This window comes from Salvelinus alpinus, chromosome 16 (genome assembly GCF_045679555.1).
Source record: "Salvelinus alpinus chromosome 16, SLU_Salpinus.1, whole genome shotgun sequence".
Taxonomy (NCBI): domain Eukaryota; kingdom Metazoa; phylum Chordata; class Actinopteri; order Salmoniformes; family Salmonidae; genus Salvelinus; species Salvelinus alpinus.
In genome coordinates this window covers 17,893,049-17,913,135 of record NC_092101.1, presented here as the reverse complement: position 1 = coordinate 17,913,135, position 20,087 = coordinate 17,893,049, and the positions used below count along the sequence as shown (strand labels likewise).

Genomic DNA, 20,087 nt, shown 5'->3' with positions numbered 1-20,087 from the left:
TTGTTAAAATGGGTACAATGGTGTAGAAGTGACTTGGACCCTTCTCTCCTGCATTGTGTAGATTTGATTCATTTTAACACTCATTGTGCTCACTGAAGTTGTTGGTTTAACGTTGCTGTTTCTAGCCAATGCATGTTTGTCCCATGGCCATGCTTTTTAAATGTTTCCAATGATGGGTCAAAGCCATCACAACACTTGCTGCCTCCATTATCTTGTGCACTGGGTGCCAGACAGAGTAAACTAAGCAGATTTTGTTTGAATAAAGATTAAGGGCTGGACTCAATCTGTATCGTGGAAGATCTGTGTTAAATTTTATGGTAATTGTTCGACATTCCGTCGACATATGCAGCGTTTACCGTGAATGCAGTCTTTTAAATGCCTTTTTGGGGCGGCAGGTAGCCTAGTGGTTAGAGCGTTGGCCCAGTAACCGAAAGGTTGCTGGATCGAATCCCCGAGCTGACAAGGTAAAAATCTGTCATTCTGCCCCTGGACAAGGCAGTGAGCCCACCTAGGCCTTCATTGTAAATTAAGAATTTGTTCTTAACTGATTTGCCTAGATAAATAAAGATTGTATTTTTTTTTATTACGTTTTTTTTTTAATATCGAGCTATAGCGTGGATTTTCCACAATGTAGATTAAATCCAGCCCAAAGATTCTCAGTGTTGAGAAAACTAATTGTGCTTTGTACATATACCCACAAAGTTTGATGTATGTTTGAATTGTCAAGCTCAATGAGATCCCTATCCAACATCAGCAGGCTGAACTGAATTTTATGTTACTGAATAAAATGTATCGGTATATCAACAGAATACGGTTTCATTTTTCCTTTGTCAGTTTTTGTCTCTATTTTGATGAGCCATACTTGATACTTCCTTGTCTTGTATCTTCTGAATAATACAGGTGTTTAACAGTGCTGAGAAGGCAACCACAGCTTGGGGTTAACTGCTGCGGTGAATGAGACCGTTGAAGAGAAGTGCTTGTAAATCCTTCCATCTCAATCACCTCCTCGAGATTAACAGTTAACCTGACTGCTGCCTCTCAGGGGTTTTCATGTCACTGTCAAACAGAACAAAGTGCAAAGGGACAGAGCGGTGCTTGAACACACTCATAGGGGAGGAGGACACAAACTATCTCGGAGAGGATACCCTTGTTGCCTTTTTGAGTAATTTAGGAGACCCCTTCTGAAATTGGTCAGGGTTTTTGCAGGCAGAGGGTTCATATCTGGAAAAGATTATGATTGGAACTATGGAGTTGTACGCCAAGGTAAGTGTTTGAGCCTGTATGTCTGAATAGCGGAGTAGACTTCCTTCTTTTTTTACAGTTTAATTTCAATGAAGTCATAGTTTATCCAGAGGGTTAAGTACCTTGCCCAAAGGTAGGCACATTGACAGATTGTTCTAGTTGGCTCTGGGATTCAAACAGCAACCTTTCAGTTACTGGCCTAACACTCTGAACCACTAGGCTACCTGCTGGCTACCTTTTGTATGTAACACGAGGGCATAATCTTAGTAATAGAGATGTAATAATTGGAAATGCTTTAAATGCCCATGCTCAAGGAACTAGACTCTTCTAGCAATGACACACACAATATCATATTGCACAGGAAGTATTGTGTGTTGAGCCAAGAGGTTGCCATTACTGGGATAGATCTGCGAGAACATAATGAGTAATCCAAGATGAGACAGAGAGGGATGACGGACGTTAATTCTTAACGACATTTAGGGTGTTTTATGCTGATGGACGACAAATGTCTTGCTTGGGTGGGACCTGGCAGTAAAAGGCACACGGAGTAATAACAGACTTTAGAGCAGTAGAACAGATAGTGTCCCGTGTGATGTAATACTATCCTCTACAGCTGTGTTTTTGGCCAACTGGCAGTTGGGCCTGTCCACCTGGTGTGAAAGTGATACAGCAAAGGGTGTTGGTCATTAGTACAGGAAATCCCCCTCAATGCATGCTCACTTTTTCACTGTGTTTCTTCAATGAGCTCAACGTTTGTGATAACGTTTATTTCTGTAACAGGGTGCCAGTGTGTGGGTACCTGATCCAGAGGCAGTGTGGGTATCAGCCAAGCTCCTCAAGGACTACAACCTTGGAGATGAGAATGTGGTGCTGCAGATCAGCGATGGCAGGGTGACACACTCACACACAGTCAAGAGCTGGCATACTGTAGATGTATTGTTAGTCGCTCTGGATAAGCATTTGATAATGACAAATATTGAATGTGCCACCCCTCTAGGAGGTGCAGTACCCAGTGGTGCCACCCTCTGGCCTCCCCCCTCTGGCGAACCCTGATATTCTGGAGGGGGAGAATGACCTCACTGCTCTCAGCTTCCTACACGAGCCTGCTGTTCTACACAACCTGAGAGTCCGATTCCTGGACTACAGCAGTATCTACACCTACTGTGGTAAGGAACAGAGAGAGACGGAGAGAGAGCCAGAAAGAGATTGGGGGTGGAGGTCTTTCTTCAGATGCTGTTTTGCCAGTGGACAGATATATGCAGCTCCTGTGTGCTCCTGCTTTTATGATTATAACCTCATAATCCCATCTTTACTAGGTGTAAAGTTCACAGGGACATGGCCTCCTCTCTTTGGCTTCATACAAATTGGTTCTCCATAAGATGCTAAATAAACATTAACCTGAGAACACATGCATCTTATGTGATTGCTGTGATATGTTGCAGACATAAACAATAATCGAAGCAGTTTTGATATATAAAAAGTCATAGGAAAAATAATATTAATATCTTGTATTCTTACAGATTACTTTTATTCGATTAATAACACTGTCATTTACAGTGGTAGAAAAAGTACCCAATTGTCATACTTGAGTAAAATTAAAGATACCTTAATTGTCACACCCTGACCATAGAGAGCCCTTGTTTCTCTATGGTGTAGTAGGTCAGGGCGTGACTGGGGGTATTCTAGTTTATTATTTCCATGTGGTGTTCTAGGTTATTTTTCTATGTTGGTGATTTGTATGGTTCCCAATTAGAGGCAGCTGGTAATCGTTGTCTCTAATTGGGGATCATATTTAGGTAGCATTTTTCCCACCTGTGTTTGTGGGATATTATTTTGTGTTTTGTGCATGTGCACCACGTAGTCACGTTTCGTTGTTAGTTTATTGATTTATTGTTTTGTTTTTGCTAAGTTTCACTTTATAATAAATATGTGGAACTCAACATCCACTGCGGCTTGGTCCGTCTCCACACGTACAGTGAGGGAAAAAAGTATTTGATCCCCTGCTGATTTTGTACCTTTGCCCACTGACAAAGAAATTATCAGTCTGTAATTTTAATGGTAGGTTTATTTGAACAGTGAGAGACAGAATATCAACAAAAAAATCCAGAAAAACGCATGTCAAAAATTTTATAAATTGATTTGCATTTTAATGAGGGAAATAAGTATTTGACCCCTCTGCAAAACATGACTTAGTACTTGGTGGCAAAACCCTTGTTGGCAATCACAGAGGTCAGATGTTTCTTGTAGTTGGCCACCAGGTTTGCACACATCTCAGGAGAGATTTTGTCCCACTCCTCTTTGCAGATCTTCTTCAAGTCATTAAGGTTTCGAGACTGACGTTTGGCAACTCGAACCTTCAGCTCCCTCCACAGATTTTCTATGGGATTAAGGTCTGGAGACTGGCTAGGCCACTCCAGGACCTTAATGTGCTTTTTCTTGAGCCACTCCTTTGTTGCCTTGGCCGTGTGTTTTGGGTCATTGTCATGCTGGAATACCCATCCACGACCCATTTTCAATACCCTGGCTGAGGGAAGGAGGTTTTCACCCAAGATTTGACGGTACATGGCCCCGTCCATCGTCCCTTTGATGCGGTGAAGTTGTCCTGTCCCCTTAGCAGAAAAACACCCCCAAAGCATAATGTTTCCACCGCCATGTTTGACGGTGGGGATGGTTTCTTGGGGTCATAGGCAGCATTCCTCCTCCTCCAAACACGGCAAGTTGAGTTGATGCCAAAGAACTCCATTTTGGTCTCATCTGACCACAACACGTTCACCCAGTTGTCCTCTGAATCATTCAGATGTTCATTGGCAAACTTCAGACGGGCATGTATATGTGCTTTCTTGAGCAGGGGGACCTTGCGGGCGCTGCAGGATTTCAGTCCTTCACGGCGTAGTGTGTTACCAATTGTTTTCTTGGTGACTATGGTCCCAGCTGCCTTGAGATCATTGACAAGATCCTCCTGTGTAGTTCTGGGCTGATTCCTCACCATTCTCATGATCATTGCAACTCCACGAGGTGAGATCTTGCATGGAGCCCTAGGCCAAGGGAGTTTGACAGTTCTTTTGTGTTTCTTCCATTTGCGAATAATCGCACCAACTGTTGTCACCTTCTCACCAAGCTGCTTGGCAATGGTCTTGTAGCCCATTCCAGCCTTGTGTAGGTCTACAATCTTGTCCCTGACATCCTTGGAGAGCTCTTTGGTCTTGGCCATGGTGGAGAGTTTGGAATCTGATTGATTGATTGCTTCTGTGGACAGGTGTCTTTTATACAGGTAAGAAACTGAGATTAGGAGCACTCCCTTTAAGAGTGTGCTCCTAATCTCAGCTCGTTACCTGTATGAAAGACACCTGGGAGCCAGAAATCTTTCTGATTGAGAGGGGGTCAAATACTTATTTCCCTCATTAAAATGCAAATCAATTTATAACGTTTTTGACATGCGTTTTTCTGGATTTTTTTTGTTGTTATTCTGTCTCTCACTGTTCAAATAAACCTACCATTAAAATTATAGACTGATAATTTCTTTGTCAGTGGGCAAACGTACAAAATCAGCAGGGGATCAAATACTTTTTCCCCTCACTGTACGTGACATTAATAGAAAATGACTCAAGTAAAAGTGAAAGTCGCCCAATAAAATACTACTTGAGTGAAAGTCTAAAAGTATTTGATTATAAATATACTTAAGAATCAAAAGTAAATGTAACTGCTAAAATATACTTAAGTATCAAAAGTAAAAGTTTAAATCATTTCAAATTCCTTATATTAAGCAAACCAAACAGCCCGATCTTGGTTTTTTAATTTACGGATAGCCAGGAACACGCTCCAACACTCAGACATAATTTACAAACAAAGCATGTTGGTTTAGTGAGTCTGCCAGATCAAAGCCAGTAGGGATGACCAGGGATGTTCTCTATAAGTGTGTGAATTGGACAATTGTCCTGTCCTGCTAAGCATTCAAAATGTAACGAGTACTTTTGGTTGTCACGGAAATGTCTGGAGTAAAAAGTACATTATACAATGTAGTGGACTAAATGTAAAAGTTGTCAAAAATATAGATAGTATAGTACAGATACCCCGAAAAACTACTTAAATAATACTTTAATGTATTTTTACTTAAGTACTTTAAACCATTGGTCATTCACACCAACTGCTCATTCCAGGGATTGTGTTGGTGGCCCTCAACCCGTATGACCAGCTGCCCATCTATGGAGAGGAAGTGATCGATGCCTACAGTGGGCAGGACATGGCTGACATGGAGCCTCACATCTTCTCTGTGGCAGAAGAGGCCTACCGCACCATGACCAGGTCAGGGGTTAAAGGTCAAGGGCCAGGGGTCACCCTAGTCTTTGGTCTCCATTTTATATGCCCTTTGTTACCTCAAAACACTGTCGTTTTGACTGCTCCTTGGGGGGTTGGGCCAGGGTTGTTGTTCTTTGTAAAGAGCTCTATACAGATAAAATAGCCGTGACACGAGAGAGCCTTTGATCAGATCTCTTTAGTTGCCCTGTGTGACAAATAGCTCTGTAAATGACAAGATTATTAAGAGGGTAGTTGTCTATGTATGCAGGGAGGAGAAGAACCAGTCCATTATAATCAGTGGGGAATCTGGAGCAGGGAAAACAGTCTCTGCTAAATTCACCATGCGCTACTTTGCTGTGGTGGGGGGAGCAGCCCAGCAGACCAGTGTGGAGGAGAGAGTACTGGCCTCCAACCCCATCATGGAGGTACTGACATGTGGGTGAATGAGTACTCTTAACCTGCAATGCGGTTCACGCACATTTTTTTAAGAGTGTGATTTTGGAAAAAGCATGTATTTTGCATATAAAAAATGAGTACTGTATTATATCAGTATTCAGTTGTAAAGGTAATAGCTAAAACAGTGTAATGTATCATATTTGTAATTCTTTCCTTTACTCTTTAGTCCATTGGGAATGCTAAGACTACACGCAATGACAACAGTAGCCGGTTTGGGAAGTACATCGAGATCGGCTTTGGACGGAAGGGGGATATCATTGGGGCCAACATGAGGACGTACCTGCTGGAGAAGTCTCGAGTCGTCTTCCAGGCGTCACGGGAGAGAAACTACCACATCTTCTACCAGCTGTGTGCTTCTAGAGACCTGCCAGAGATGAGAGTCCTCAAACTGGGTGAGACTGGACCACATTGTATTCAGGAACTTATTACAAGGTCAACAGCAGGGAACAAATGAACGTCAGTGGGTCTAGCAGTGTATTTCAGAATGTGTTCATTATGTGTTTTGATGTGTGTTTCTGCAGGTGGTGCGGAAACGTTCCGCTACACGAACCAAGGAGGGGAAGATTCCATGCAGATCCCAGGCACTGATGACGTAGTAGATCTGGAGCGCACTCGTAATGCTTTCACCATTCTGGGTATACAGCTTCTATATTAAACACGTCTATGCTAACATGTTTACTCTGACTGTAGTGGTATGCAGTTTGAACATGCCGGTGTTGTGTGTACTCCTCCAGGTGTGCCTCCTGACCAGCAGATGGAGCTCTTCAGGATCCTTGCAGCTGTTCTGCACCTGGGCAATGTCAACATCCAGGCCAGTGGGAGAGGTGGTGATCGAAGTTACATTGATGTAAGACTTTTTGTTTTTTCTTACATTTTTGTCCAGTATTTCCCTGAAACTCTCTCACATAATTCGTTAAAATATTCCATAACCAGGGGGAGGAGCATTCCCTGTCGGTGTTCTCCAAGCTGCTGGGGGTGGAGCGGACCCAGATGGCCCACTGGCTGTGCCACCGCAGGCTGGCAGTAGGGGGAGAGATGTTGGTCAAGCCCATGCCTGGTCAGCAGTCCCTAGAGGCCCGGGATGCCCTGGCCAAGCATGTGTATGGTCAGCTGTTCACCTGGACAGTGACCCGGCTAAACTCAGCCCTCCGAGCCCAGAGCGAGCAGCCCAAGTCATTTATTGGGGTGCTGGACATCTATGGGTGAGTAGAAAGGGCAGGGGGTCACACTTTAGACAAAGTTGTTGTTATACCTGTAATTACGGTAATGACTGTAGTAACAACGTGTTGATTTCCCTTTTTGTCCATTTCTCTTTGGCAGGTTTGAGACGTTTGAAAGGAACAGTTTTGAACAGTTCTGTATAAATTACGCCAATGAGAAAGTGCAGCAGCAATTCAACAGGGTGAGTCACCAAGTTAGACATCTATATGAACGTGTTATCCTCATGTCCCCTCGGTAACCCTTGGTCTCCCTCTCCTCCCCTCACCCATGCAGCACGTGTTCCAGTTGGAGCAGGAGGAGTATGTCCGCGAGGAGCTGCCGTGGAGCAGGATAGAGTTCAGTGATAACCAGCCGTGCATCACTCTCATCGAGGGACAGCTGGGCCTGCTCGACCTGCTGGATGAGGAGTGCAGGGTCAGTCAGTCACAGTCCTGGTTTCTATCAAGACCACATTGTGTTGTGTCTGCTTTGTGTTCATGTGTCCAAACCGGTTTGAAATACAATAAGTACACGTACTCAGGATATGCTGTGCTTCTAAATCATCACTGAGTGCACTGACAAGCCATGAACGCCTTGTGATGGATTTGATCCCCCACAATTTCAAAAAAATATGTATATGTAAAACAAAAGCAAGTCCTGCCAGAAAAATAATTATCCTATTAAAAGTCAAACTTCAAAGTATTTATATTAAAAACAGAAGATTTATCAAATGTACATTGATCCAGAAAAACCTTACCTCCCATGGTGTCTGTTTTCTTGATCAGATGCCCAAAGGTTCAGAGGAGAGCTGGGCGAGGAAGCTGTATGATCAGCATCAGAGTAACAACCCCAGTCCACACTTCCGCAAACCTCGAATGTCCAACACTGCCTTCATCATCCTGCACTTTGCTGACATGGTGAGCTAGTTATATTAGCCAGAGTATATTAGATGCCTCAGTTTGACCTGTTTACAGAATGTGCTGGTTGCGGTAAAGTATTTGACTTAAACTTTCTTCTTTTGTTTGTCAGGTCCAATATGAATGTGATGGGTTTTTAGACAAGAACCGGGACACAGTTTTTGAGGAACCCATCAACATCCTAAGAGCCAGTCAGGTATCACCTGTCAATGTTTTAAATTACAACTATGATGATCTGCATTCACACAGTGAGGATCTGCAGCTTCCCCTGTCAGAAGTGTCTTGGCTCACTTTTCTTACCTCCCTGTCAGTTTTGAGTGCATCTGAAGAGTAGAGGAATTTGAGGGAGGCTCACTGAGGAACCAGATTTCAGCTGTCCACTTTTGTCGGACTGGGGTGAAATCTAGGCTGAGATCAAGATCCTAGGGTGAAATGGAGGACAATCCTTTTTAACCTACTGTAACCCGGTCTGTCTGTCTCTCCGTCAGTCTGAGCTGGTGTCTGAGCTGTTCCAGCAGAAGCCAGTAGGGGGCAGTCTGTCCATCTCAGGGGGGAAGTCCTCTCTGCCCAATGGCAGTCTGCGCTCTGGCCCTGGGAAGAGAGCTCAGCGGGAACACAAACTCACTGTGGGCTTCCAGGTACTATATGCCTTCCCCTGCTGTGGCCAAGCAACACCATTCATTTCCAGCTTTTAACAGTTGACAGAATGTATTTGTTTTCTTGCTGCCATATAATGTCTGTATTACTTCATCCATGGCTCGTTGCATGTTGTTGTATGTTCTATGGACTGTAGGACAGGAGTGTGAGTTTGTGTGTTCCTCCATGTTTCTTCAAACAGTTCCGTCAGTCTCTGCAGCTGCTGATGGACACTCTGAACAGCACCACCCCCCACTACATCCGCTGTATTAAGCCCAATGACCTCAAAGAGCCTTTTATGTGAGTCAGACCCCTGTGCACCAGCCATGTGTGTGTGTGTGTGTTTGTGGTGGGGGAGGCGTGTGTGTGCGGTGTGTTTAACAGTGTGTATAATGTGTGTATTATGTGGAGAGAGGTGATAAACAGTATGTTATCTGTGTTTGTTGGGTGTGTATTATGTGTTGCGTTGTGTGTATAATATCAATATTGTCAGTAGAGGTGTGTGTGTGTGTGTGCAGCGTGTTAAGCAGATTTCCCCTCTCAGGTTTGACCCTAAAAGGGCCGTCCAGCAGCTGCGCGCCTGTGGGGTGCTAGAGACCATACGCATCAGTGCTGCAGGCTACCCATCCAGGTACACAGCACATTTAACATCAGCTTCACCTTTGGAATATTCACAGATAAACCAATCACATATACAGAAAACTGATGCATAGTAGCATAGTTATTTCACCAATGCAGAACACTGTATCTGTCCTGTAGCCACCAACATCTATGAAAAACGCACAATTAAAGATCTCAAGAGTATTTGTACTCACTCTGTGAAAATGTGTCCCTCTCTTCCTTCCACCATCTTGGTCCCAGGTGGACCTATGCAGAGTTCTTCAGCCGGTACCGGGTGCTGCTGCGCGGGGGTGAGGTTCAGACCCAGGAACAGATCCAGGCGTTGTGCCAGAGGGCCCTGCCGGAGCTCATTCCAGACCCAGAGCAGTATTGCTTTGGGAAGACCAAGGTGTTCTTCCGTGCTGGGCAGGTGGCTCTGCTGGAGAGGCTGAGGGCAGAGAGACTGAGGGCGGCCGGGGTGATCATCCAGAGCTGGGTCAGAGGCTGGCTGGGCCGCAGGCGATACATCAAGACCCGCTGGGCAACACTCACCATCCAGAGATACACAAGAGGAGCCCTGTCTAGGCGGTGAGAGCAGAATGACTGTGGCACAATAGCACGTGAATCTGCTTTACAATTTATACTGTCATATAGTACAGTGTGTCTCAGCAGTAGGCTACCTACATTTGTACAATTATTTAAGCGACTGTTCTGTTCTGTGTGATCTAGGCTGGCAGACCTTCTGCGCTACACCAAGGCAGCGCTGGTCATCCAGAAGACATACCGTATGGTGGCGATAAGACAGATGTTTCTGATGATCCGCGAGGCCACCGTCACCATCCAAGCTTTCACCAGGGGCTCGCTGGCACGACGCCAATACAGACTGGTGAGGAAACGCTGGCACAAAGGCCCCAGAATTTTTTTATCAATGCATCTAATGTTTTTTTTTTTTACAGCTTTAATATAAAATGCATTTCATACATGTAATAACTCAAACCTCCAGAGATAAGTCAAGGCAGGGCTCCAGCCCCAGGAACTATTCCTCAGTAATATCAGATCCAGATTCTAGACTATCCTGATACATTGAGTGTACAAGAACACCTTCCTAATATTGAGTTGCGTCCCCTTTTGCCCTCAGAACAGCCTCCCACAGTTGTGTCAAGTTGGCTGGATGTCCTTTGGGTGGTGGACCATTCTTGATACACACGGGAAACTGTTGAGCGTGAAAAACCCAGCAGCTTTGCAGTCCTTGACACACCTACTACCTACTACTTGCCTGGCACCTACTACCATACCCTCTGAATGGCACACACACATAATCCTTGTCTCAAGGCTTAAAATCCTTCTTTAACCTGTCTCCTCCCCTTCATCTACACTGATTGAAGTGGACTTAACAGGTGACATCAATAAGGGATCATAGCTTTCACTTGGATTCACCTGGTCAGTCTATGTCATGGGAAGAGGAGGTGTTCCTAATGTTTTGTCCACTCAGTGTCCTTAATCATAACTGTGTGCAATAATATAATGCATCTCTTCTATCCTCTCCCTCCCCAGGTGGTGGCAGAGCGGGCTGCGGTGCTGCTCCAGTCTGCAGTGCGTGGCTGGCTGGCCCGCCTTGCTTACAGGAGGGTGAGGGCAGCCATAGTGTTGATGCAGTGTTGTGTGAGGCGGCGGGCAGCCAGGAGGGAGCTGCTGAAGCTGAAGGCAGAGGCTCGCTCGGTGGAGAAGTTCAGAGAACTCAACAAGGGCATGGAGGTCAAACTGATGCAGCTGCAGCTCAGGGCCGACCAGAAGGTGAGATGCTGGGGTCATGGAAGGTGGTGAGAAAGGGATGGGTGGATGTGTAGAAGGGTGGAGAAGCCTGAGAAGGGGATGGTGAGGGGGCTTAGAAGAAGATGGGTAGAGGAGACCAGGTGTTTCTAGGGGGCTGGTGAATTTTGATGAGCTGTTTAGAGGTTTTGGTACATCCAGAGTGGAAAAAATACATGTGCAAAATGAATAATACAGAAGTGAACCTTTATGTGTGTGTTTATGTGCGTGTTTATGTGCGTTTTTGTGTGTGTGTTTATGTGTGTGTGTATGTGTGTGTGTATTTTTTGTGTTTATGTGTGTGTTGATGTGTATGTGTGTGTTTATTTTTTGTATTTATGTGTGTGTTTATTTTTTGTATTTATGTGTGTGTTTATGTGCTTGTTTATGTGTGTGTTTATGTGTGTGTTTATTGTGTGTGTTTATGTGTGTTTGTGTGTGTATGTGTGTGTGTTTGTGCGTGTGTATGTGTGTGTTTATTTTTTGTGTTTATGTGTGTGTTTATGTGTGTGTGTATGTGTGTGTTTGTGTGTGTTTATGTGTGTGTATGTGTGTGTGTTTATGTGTGTGTTTATGTGCGTGTTTATATGTGTGTTTGTGTGTGTTTGTGTGTTTGTGTGTGTGTGTGTGTGTGTTTGTGTGTGTGTGTGTGTGTGTGTTTGTGTGTGTGTGTGTGTGTGTTTATGTGTGTGTGTATGTGTGTGTTTATTTTTTGTATTTATGTGTGTGTTTATGTGTGTGTTTATGTGCTTGTTTATGTGTGTGTTTATGTCTGTGTTTATTGTGTGTGTATGTGTGTGTGTTTATGTGTTTATGTGTGTTTGTGTGTGTTTGTGTGTTTGTGTGTGTATGTGTGTGTGTTTGTGTGTGTGTATGTGTGTGTTTATTTTTTGTGTTTATGTGTGTGTGTATGTGTGTGTGTATGTGTGTGTTTATGTGTGTGTATGTGTGCGTGTTTATGTGTGTGTTTATGTGTGTGTTTATGTGTGTGTTTATGTGTGTGTTTGTGTGTGTGTTTATGTGTGTGTTTATGTGTGTGTGTGTGTGTGTGTGTGTGTTTATGTGTGTGTTTATGTGTGTGTTTATGTGTGTGTGTTTATGTGTGTGTGTGTGTGTGCATGTGTGTGTTTATGTGTGTGTTTGTGTGTGTGTGTGTGTGTGTGTGTGTGTGTGTGTGTGTGTGTGTGTGTGTGTGTGTGTGTGTGTGTGTGTGTGTGTGTGTTTATGTGTGTGTGTGTGTGTGTGTGTATGTATGTATGTGTTTATGTGTGTGTTTATGTGTGTGTTTATGTGTGTGTGTCCAGGCCAGGGAGAGCGTTGCTCTGAGAGAGACCCTCCAGGCGGAGCGTAAGGCCCACAACACTGAGCTGGACGCCCTGCGGGGGGCGCTAGTTAAGCTGGAGAACCAGTTAGAGACCCAGCTCCAGACCCAGCAGTCTCAGCCCAGCACCGCCATCACAGAGGGGGAGACGGAGGAGAGGAGGAGGGCAGAGGAAAAAGCAGCCCAGGAGATCCTACGACTCACACAGGTAGGTCTTGTTGGTCCTAATGGATCCGAAACAGCTCTTGTGCTTTTCTGCAGAATAGTGGTATTTAAGGTCTCTCCTCTTTCTCTGTTTACAGGAGGTGCAGGCCCTGTGGGTTGAGAGGGACTGTTTGGGGAAAGAGAAGGAGGATCTGACCACTCGATTACTGGAGCAGGAGACAGCTCAGGAGGGTAGGTCTATTCATAACAGGTATCTGTTTTCAGTGCGTCTCTCTCAATTTTCTTTGTAATCCTATGCTTTATGTCTGTGCATCCAGAGAGTGTAGTACAGGCTGTGGCCCAGGAAGGTAAAGCTCTGACAGCAGAGCTGGATGAGGAGAGGAGGAAGTACCAGGGTCTGCTCAGAGAGTTCACCAGGCTGGAGCAGAGATACGAAAACCTACGGGAAATGAGCATGCTCACTGAGGTACTCACACATTATATTCAACTCCATATTCCACTAGCCTGGGTGCCGGCCTTTCTGTTTTGCCTATGTGACGTATCAATGTAGCATTGTTGAGAGACACTCAAGTTATAATATTCAACCTCGCTGAAAAATATGTTATATCTCTGTGTTACCGCTGCAGCACTCTAAGGGCTACAGACGGACAGATTCAAACCAAAGCCTGATCACGGAGCCCCCATCTCCGTCCCCGATGTCGCCGCCCTTTTCCGGGCCCCCTACCTTCCCAGCCACACCTTCCTTCTTCGGCCTCCCTCCCTTCCCCTCTCCGGAGGAGGTGAGGAGGGTTAGTGTGACGTCCCCCACCGCAGAGAGGAGGGCCTGGCTGAGCTCTGACACACCCATGGTGAGATGCACTCCCTCCCTCTGGATGGCTCCCTAACGGGGAATCAGTAGGAAATGTGTGGTTCAGTTCTACTTATCAATCAATATGGCTCCTGTGGCTGAGACTGTGCTCTGTTCTTTACCCAGGACACTTTGATGGAGAATATGGGTGTGGCTAAAGACTCAGCCGGGAAGATGACCGGAGAAGACCTGTGGCACGCCTATGATGCTGTACGAGTGGCCAACAAGTCCGTCCCTATTCCCTGATCAATACGTTCACAGCAATATTGTTATATTTTATCATTAAAAGAATACAGATGTATTCTACCCTGTCTGTGTGTAACTGTCAGGTTCCTGGAGAACCAGCTGCGTAGCCAGCACTCTCAGGAGGAGGCGGAGCTGGAGGCTCTGCGGCTGCAGGCTAAACGGACGTGCTCTGATCCCTCCCCCTCTGCAGACCAGCAGGTAGGGTCTCGTATGAGCGGTCTGGGAGCATCAGGTGGACTACAGTGCAGATTCTGTTACTTTGAGCATCACCGCTGTAAACGTGTCATAATGGCCCTGCATGTTTACTTACTGTTCAGTACCTGGTGGAACTGGTGGCAGCCAGGGAGCAGGAGGTCTGCAGACTGAGGAGAGAACTGAAGGAGCTGAAACACACAGTCACACTCAGAAGACTACTGGCACAGACAGGTCTGGACAACACTCAACTACATACTTGAAAAATGTCTTGACCGAAATGTCTACAAAATAAATGTGTGGAGGGACACATCGATATCTATCATCGATATCTATCATACTTGTTTGCTCGTCCCCCTAGGCCCAGTGCTGGCCCAGTCCACAGAGGATTCCTCTGCCCCCCATGCCAAGGCTGGGACTGTCACAGGGCTGCTGGAGTGTAGGAAGAGGGATGAGGCCAAGCTCATGAAGACCCTCATCACAGGTAGGACCCCTAACCCTAGCTCCATCTGTATAATTAGTGAATGTGCCCTCTAACCTCCGTGTATGTTCCAGACGTGAGGGTGGACAGTGTCCTCTCCTTGCCCCCTGGCCTGGCTGCCAGTGTGCTGTTCCTGTGTGTACGCCAGGCAGACTGCAGCGGAGACGAAATACGCGCCCGCTCTCTCTGCACTGCTGCTGTCACTGCCATGAAGGGGGCTCTGAAGGTACATGCCCGCCCGCACACACACACACACACACACACACACACACACACACACACACACACACACACACACACACACACACACACACACACACACACACACACACACACACACACACACACACACACACACACACACACACACACACACACACACACACACACACACACACACACACACACACACACACACACACACTTTTCAGTCATGGCTCTCTTACAGGTTTGTTCTTATTCACTTGTTGTGTCTTTGTTTTCCCCTCCTACCAGAAACACTGTAATGATGTGGACATGACAGCACTGTGGCTGAAAAATGCCTGCCTTCTCAATGACCTACTGACCCAGCACTCCAAACAGGTAAGGCATCGACATCTCTCATCAAAATGTCACCAATGTCATGTTATTATCACTCAATACTGTCATATGTTATTATCATTAAATACTGTCATATGTTATTATCACTAAATACTGTCATATGTTATTATCACTAAATACTCTCATATGTTATTATCACTAAATACTGTCATATGTTATTATCACTAAGTAATGTCAGGAATTATTATCACTAAATACTGTCAGGAGTTATTATCACTAAATACTGTCATATGTTATTATCACTAAATAGTGTCAGGAGTTATTATCACTAAATACTGTCAGGAGTTATTATCACTAAATAGTGTCAGGAGTTATTATCACTAAATAATGTCAGGAGTTATTATCACTAAATAATGTCAGGAGTTATTATCACTAAATAATGTCAGGAGTTATTATCACTAAATACTGTCAGGAGTTATTATCACTAAATACTGTCAGGAGTTATTATCACTAAATAGTGTCAGGAGTTATTATCACTAAATAATGTCAGGAGTTATTATCACTAAATAATGTCAGGAGTTATTATCACTAAATAATGTCAGGAGTTATTATCACTAAATAATGTCAGGAGTTATTCATGGCCATGTAAGCTGACCGGGGAAATACACCCCTAGTTATTGAGTTCATGGAAACAGCCAAACAGCCATTACATACATACTTCAACATGTGATTGACAGACAGTATTTGTGCTTGGTCTGTAGGATGAGGATTTGGTTCCATTGACCTCTGACCTGAGTGAGTTAAACCGTGCTCTGAGTGACCTCTGTATCCAGGCCTATCAGCAGCTCCTGTCCATCTCAGAAACCCGCCTGCAGCCCATCATTGGTAGGACTGACCAACTCCAGAACAATATCAAAACCAACCCACCCAGTCGACTAAACGTTTTATCATAGTTTGCTTTCATTCCACTACGTAATCCTTCAACAGTAGCTCCTGTTCCCCTGACCCACTCAATCCCTCCACAGTTCCTGCCATGCTGGAGAGTGAGATGATCCCAGGACTGTCTGGGTCGGGGGTGAAGCTGGGGAACTTTAGGAAGCGTGCAGGGTCTGATCCCCGGGCCGTAGAGAGGAATGCAGGGGAGACCCCTAGTATGGCTGCGGTGCTGAGGGAGCTGGGTGCCCTCCACACGGCCCTGTCCCGCCAGGCCCTACCACCCACCCTGATGGAGCAGGCCTTCCGCCAGCTCACCCACCTCCTCTCTGCCTCTGCCCTCAACAGCCTGCTGCTACGCAAGGACATGTGTAGCTGGAGCCGTGGCTTGCAGATACGGTCAGAGGACAGAAACACATACACACATACACTTATACACACAGAGGGCCTGCCCAGGAACAAGTTTCAGTAAAACATATGCAACCAGATGTCTAATATAAAGCTAGGGCTCTATTCAATCTGTATTGTGGAAGTTCTGCGCTAAAGCCCAATTGAAATTTAAAGGCAATGTTCTCGCCCCGCGTTGGCTTCGACTGCATTCACAGTAAACGCTGCATATATCATACCAAACGGAAATGACCTTTCTATTTCTATCGTGCAATCTGTAACGCTTCAGCATTGAATAGAGCCACCAGAGTTGGTTTATAAAGGCGACAGTTTTCATGTAGAGTACCAGGTGACTGTTGGACCTGACTCCATTCTTTTTGTTCTGCTGGATTCTGCCAGGTATAATGTGAGTCTGCTGGAGGAGTGGCTGCGGAGCCGTGGGCTGCAGGCAGGGGGAGCTGTGGCCCTGTTGGAGCCTCTCATCCAGGCTGCTCAGCTCCTGCAAGTGGGCAAGAAGACAGACGCTGACGCACAGGCCCTCGTTCACACCTGCACTGCCCTGTCTACCCAGCAGGTGGCGGCCTTATCACTATTACTACACTATTGCAATGGGTGGTTTTTAAGCTGGTATTGGCAGGGTGAAATGTTCAAAGTGTTGTAGATATTATTTAAATAGAATAAAACCAATATGATTCTGTGAACATTATTCCCTTCACTAGAGAACCATGTTCTTTTTATACAGTATATGTCTATGTACAACCACACATCCTTGCAGTGCTAAGCTAACTATGTCTCTGTTCCAGATTGTGAAGATTCTGACCCTGTACACCCCTCACAGTGACCTAGAGGAGAGGGTGACACTCAATTTTATCCGTACAGTGCAGGTACAGTACCGTAATACACACAACAGTAATGTAAACTTCTCATTACATGGCATATTGAATTTTCAACTGAATGAATGAATAACATTTTATTTTCATGTCAAATCGCCAGTTGGCAACCCATCCCTTATGGGATTAATTGACACATCAACATTACAATCATTTACTGTGACAATTCAGTGATAATTATTGTGTGACAGTTGTGACTGTTGTGACAGTGCTCTTTACACCCTCACAGGTTGTCTAAAGTCCATATACTGACTGTCTTCACTATGGTTGTGGTGCGGTCTGGTTACCAGTAGTGCGGTTGTGTTACCAGTAGTGCGGTCTGGTTACCAGTAGTGCGGTTGTGTTACCAGTAGTGCGGTCTGGTTACCAGTAGTGCGGTTGTGTTACCAGTAGTGCGGTCTGGTTACCAGTAGTGTGGTTGTGTTACCAGTAGTGTGGTCTGGTTACCAGTAGTGTGGTTGTGTTACCAGTAGTGTGATCTGGTTACCAGTAGTGTGGTCTGGTTACCAGTAGTGTTGTCTGGTTACCAGTAGTGTGGTCTGGTTACCAGTAGTGTGGTCTGGTTACCAGTAGTGTGGTCTGGTTACCAGTAGTGCGGTCTGGTTACCAGTAGTGCGGTCTGGTTACCAGTAGTGTGGTCTGGTTACCAGTAGTGTGGTCTGGTTACCAGTAGTGTGGTGTGGTTACCAGTAGTGTGGTCTGGTTACCAGTAGTGTGGTCTGGTTACCAGTATTGCGGTTGTGTTACCAGTACTGTGGTCTGGTTACCAGTAGTGTTGTCTGGTTACCAGTAGTGTGGTCTGGTTACCAGTAGTGTGGTCTGGTTACCAGTAGTATGGTTGTGTTACCAGTAGTGTGGTTTGGTTACCAGTATTGCGGTTGTGTTACCAGTACTGTGGTCTGGTTACCAGTAGTGTTGTCTGGTTACCAGTAGTGTGGTCTGGTTACCAGTAGTGTGGTCTGGTTACCAGTAGTGTGGTCTGGTTACCAGTACTGTGGTGTGGTTACCAGTAGTGTGGTCTGGTTACCAGTAGTGTGGTCTGGTTACCAGTAGTGTGGTCTGGTTACCAGTATTGCGGTTGTGTTACCAGTACTGTGGTCTGGTTACCAGTAGTGTTGTCTGGTTACCAGTAGTGTGGTCTGGTTACCAGTAGTGTGGTCTGGTTACCAGTAGTGTGGTTGTGTTACCAGTAGTGTGGTCTGGTTACCAGTATTGCGGTTGTGTTACCAGTACTGTGGTCTGGTTACCAGTAGTGTTGTCTGGTTACCAGTAGTGTGGTCTGGTTACCAGTAGTGTGGTCTGGTTACCAGTAGTGTGGTGTGGTTACCAGTAGTGTGGTCTGGTTGCGGTTGTGTTACCAGTAGTGTGGTCTGGTTACCAGTAGTGTGGTCTGGTTACCAGTACTGTGGTCTGGTTACCAGTAGTGTGGTCTGGTTACCAGTAGTGTGGTCTGGTTACCAGTATTGCGGTTGTGTTACCAGTAGTGTGGTCTGGTTACCAGTAGTGTGGTCTGGTTACCAGTAGTGTGGTCTGGTTACCAGTAGTGTGGTCTGGTTACCAGTACTGTGGTCTGGTTACCAGTAGTGTGGTCTGGTTACCAGTAGTGTGGTCTGGTTACCAGTAGTGTGGTGTGGTTACCAGTAGTGTGGTTGTGGTTACCAGTAGTGTGGTCTGGTTACCAGTAGTGTGGTCTGGTTACTAGTGTGGTCTGGTTACCAGTAGTGTGGTCTGGTTACCAGTAGTGTGGTCTGGTTACCAGTAGTGTGGTTGTGTTACCAGTAGTGTGGTCTGGTTACCAATAGTGTGGTCTGGTTACCAGTACTGTGGTCTGGTTACCAGTACTGTGGTCTGGTTACCAGTAGTGTGGTCTGGTTACCAGTAGTGTGGTCTGGTTACCAGTAGTGTGGTCTGGTTACCAGTAGTGTGGTCTGGTTACCAGTAGTGTGGTCTGGTTACCAGTAGTGTGGTTGTGTTACCAGTAGTGTGGTCTGGTTACCAGTAGTGTGGTCTGGTTACCAGTACTGTGGTCTGGTTACCAGTAGTGTGGTCTGGTTACCAGTAGTGTGGTCTGGTTACCAGTAGTGTGGTCTGGTTACCAGTACTGTGGTCTGGTTACCAGTAGTGTGGTCTGGTTACCAGTACTGTGGTCTGGTTACCAGTACTGTGGTCTGGTTACCAGTAGTGTGGTCTGGTTACCAGTACTGTGGTCTGGTTACCAGTAGTGTGGTTGTGTTACGGTCATCATTTCCTCTCTGTTCCATCAGGGTCTTCTGAAGGAGCGTTCAGGCGGTCAGCCTCCACAGCTGCTGATGGATGTACGGCGTGTGTTCCCCGTCACCTTCCCCTACCTGCCGCCCCCACCTGTCCGCGCTGACCAGCTGGACATCCCAGACTCCCTCAAGATCTCCTTCCTACGACGGCCTTAGAGGAAGCAGTAGTTATTCACTGTGGATTACACTCTCTTTTGAAGTTTTGGTCTTGCTACCTCGGGTCTTTTTCCTGCAGGCTATACAGTATATCAAAGTAATTGTAAGTGAATAATACATCAGTCATTAGTATTCTGTATCAGGCATTATTTCAGTAGCACAAGTATAGGACTCTTACTGCTACTCTTCCTGTCAGGGTTGTTGTGCTGTTAGAATGGCCATATGGATTCTTTCTCATCTCTTCCAGAGTAAGGCTTTTGGACACAAAGATTTCCTTATCTGCACTAAGATTACAGTATTGCCTGTCTGCTGATTGACATTTCCCTATTTGATGCATCCCACATACTTCAGTCCTTACCCATGTGTTGTATGTTGTACGTTGGAAGTGTGTGCTTAATATATTGTTTAATTGTTAATAAGTTCCAGATATCAGAATTTATAATTGTATAATGTAAACTTAACATGTTTTTCACTCTGATCCATAATGAACAGCAGGAAAAAGA

The 20,087-nt window shown here is 45.5% G+C and overlaps 1 protein-coding gene across 1 annotated transcript; it reads left to right on the top strand.

Moving 5' to 3' along the window:
* Nucleotides 1–1,245: 1,245 nt before the first annotated feature.
* Nucleotides 1,246–20,087, top strand: LOC139541757 (unconventional myosin-Va). Its single transcript, XM_071346716.1, has 34 exons — nucleotides 1,246–1,263; nucleotides 2,023–2,133; nucleotides 2,240–2,408; nucleotides 5,400–5,544; nucleotides 5,807–5,963; nucleotides 6,161–6,386; nucleotides 6,516–6,629; nucleotides 6,729–6,841; nucleotides 6,928–7,196; nucleotides 7,315–7,396; nucleotides 7,489–7,629; nucleotides 7,980–8,111; nucleotides 8,224–8,307; nucleotides 8,600–8,749; nucleotides 8,950–9,047; nucleotides 9,292–9,378; nucleotides 9,609–9,935; nucleotides 10,077–10,233; nucleotides 10,902–11,141; nucleotides 12,461–12,685; nucleotides 12,780–12,873; nucleotides 12,960–13,108; nucleotides 13,269–13,490; nucleotides 13,616–13,716; nucleotides 13,819–13,933; nucleotides 14,053–14,161; nucleotides 14,289–14,411; nucleotides 14,483–14,634; nucleotides 14,904–14,990; nucleotides 15,710–15,833; nucleotides 15,974–16,280; nucleotides 16,668–16,842; nucleotides 17,072–17,152; nucleotides 19,423–20,087. The coding sequence occupies exons 1-34, from the start codon at nucleotides 1,246–1,248 to the stop codon at nucleotides 19,582–19,584; spliced, it is 5,046 nt and encodes a 1,681-aa protein (XP_071202817.1). The 3' UTR covers nucleotides 19,585–20,087.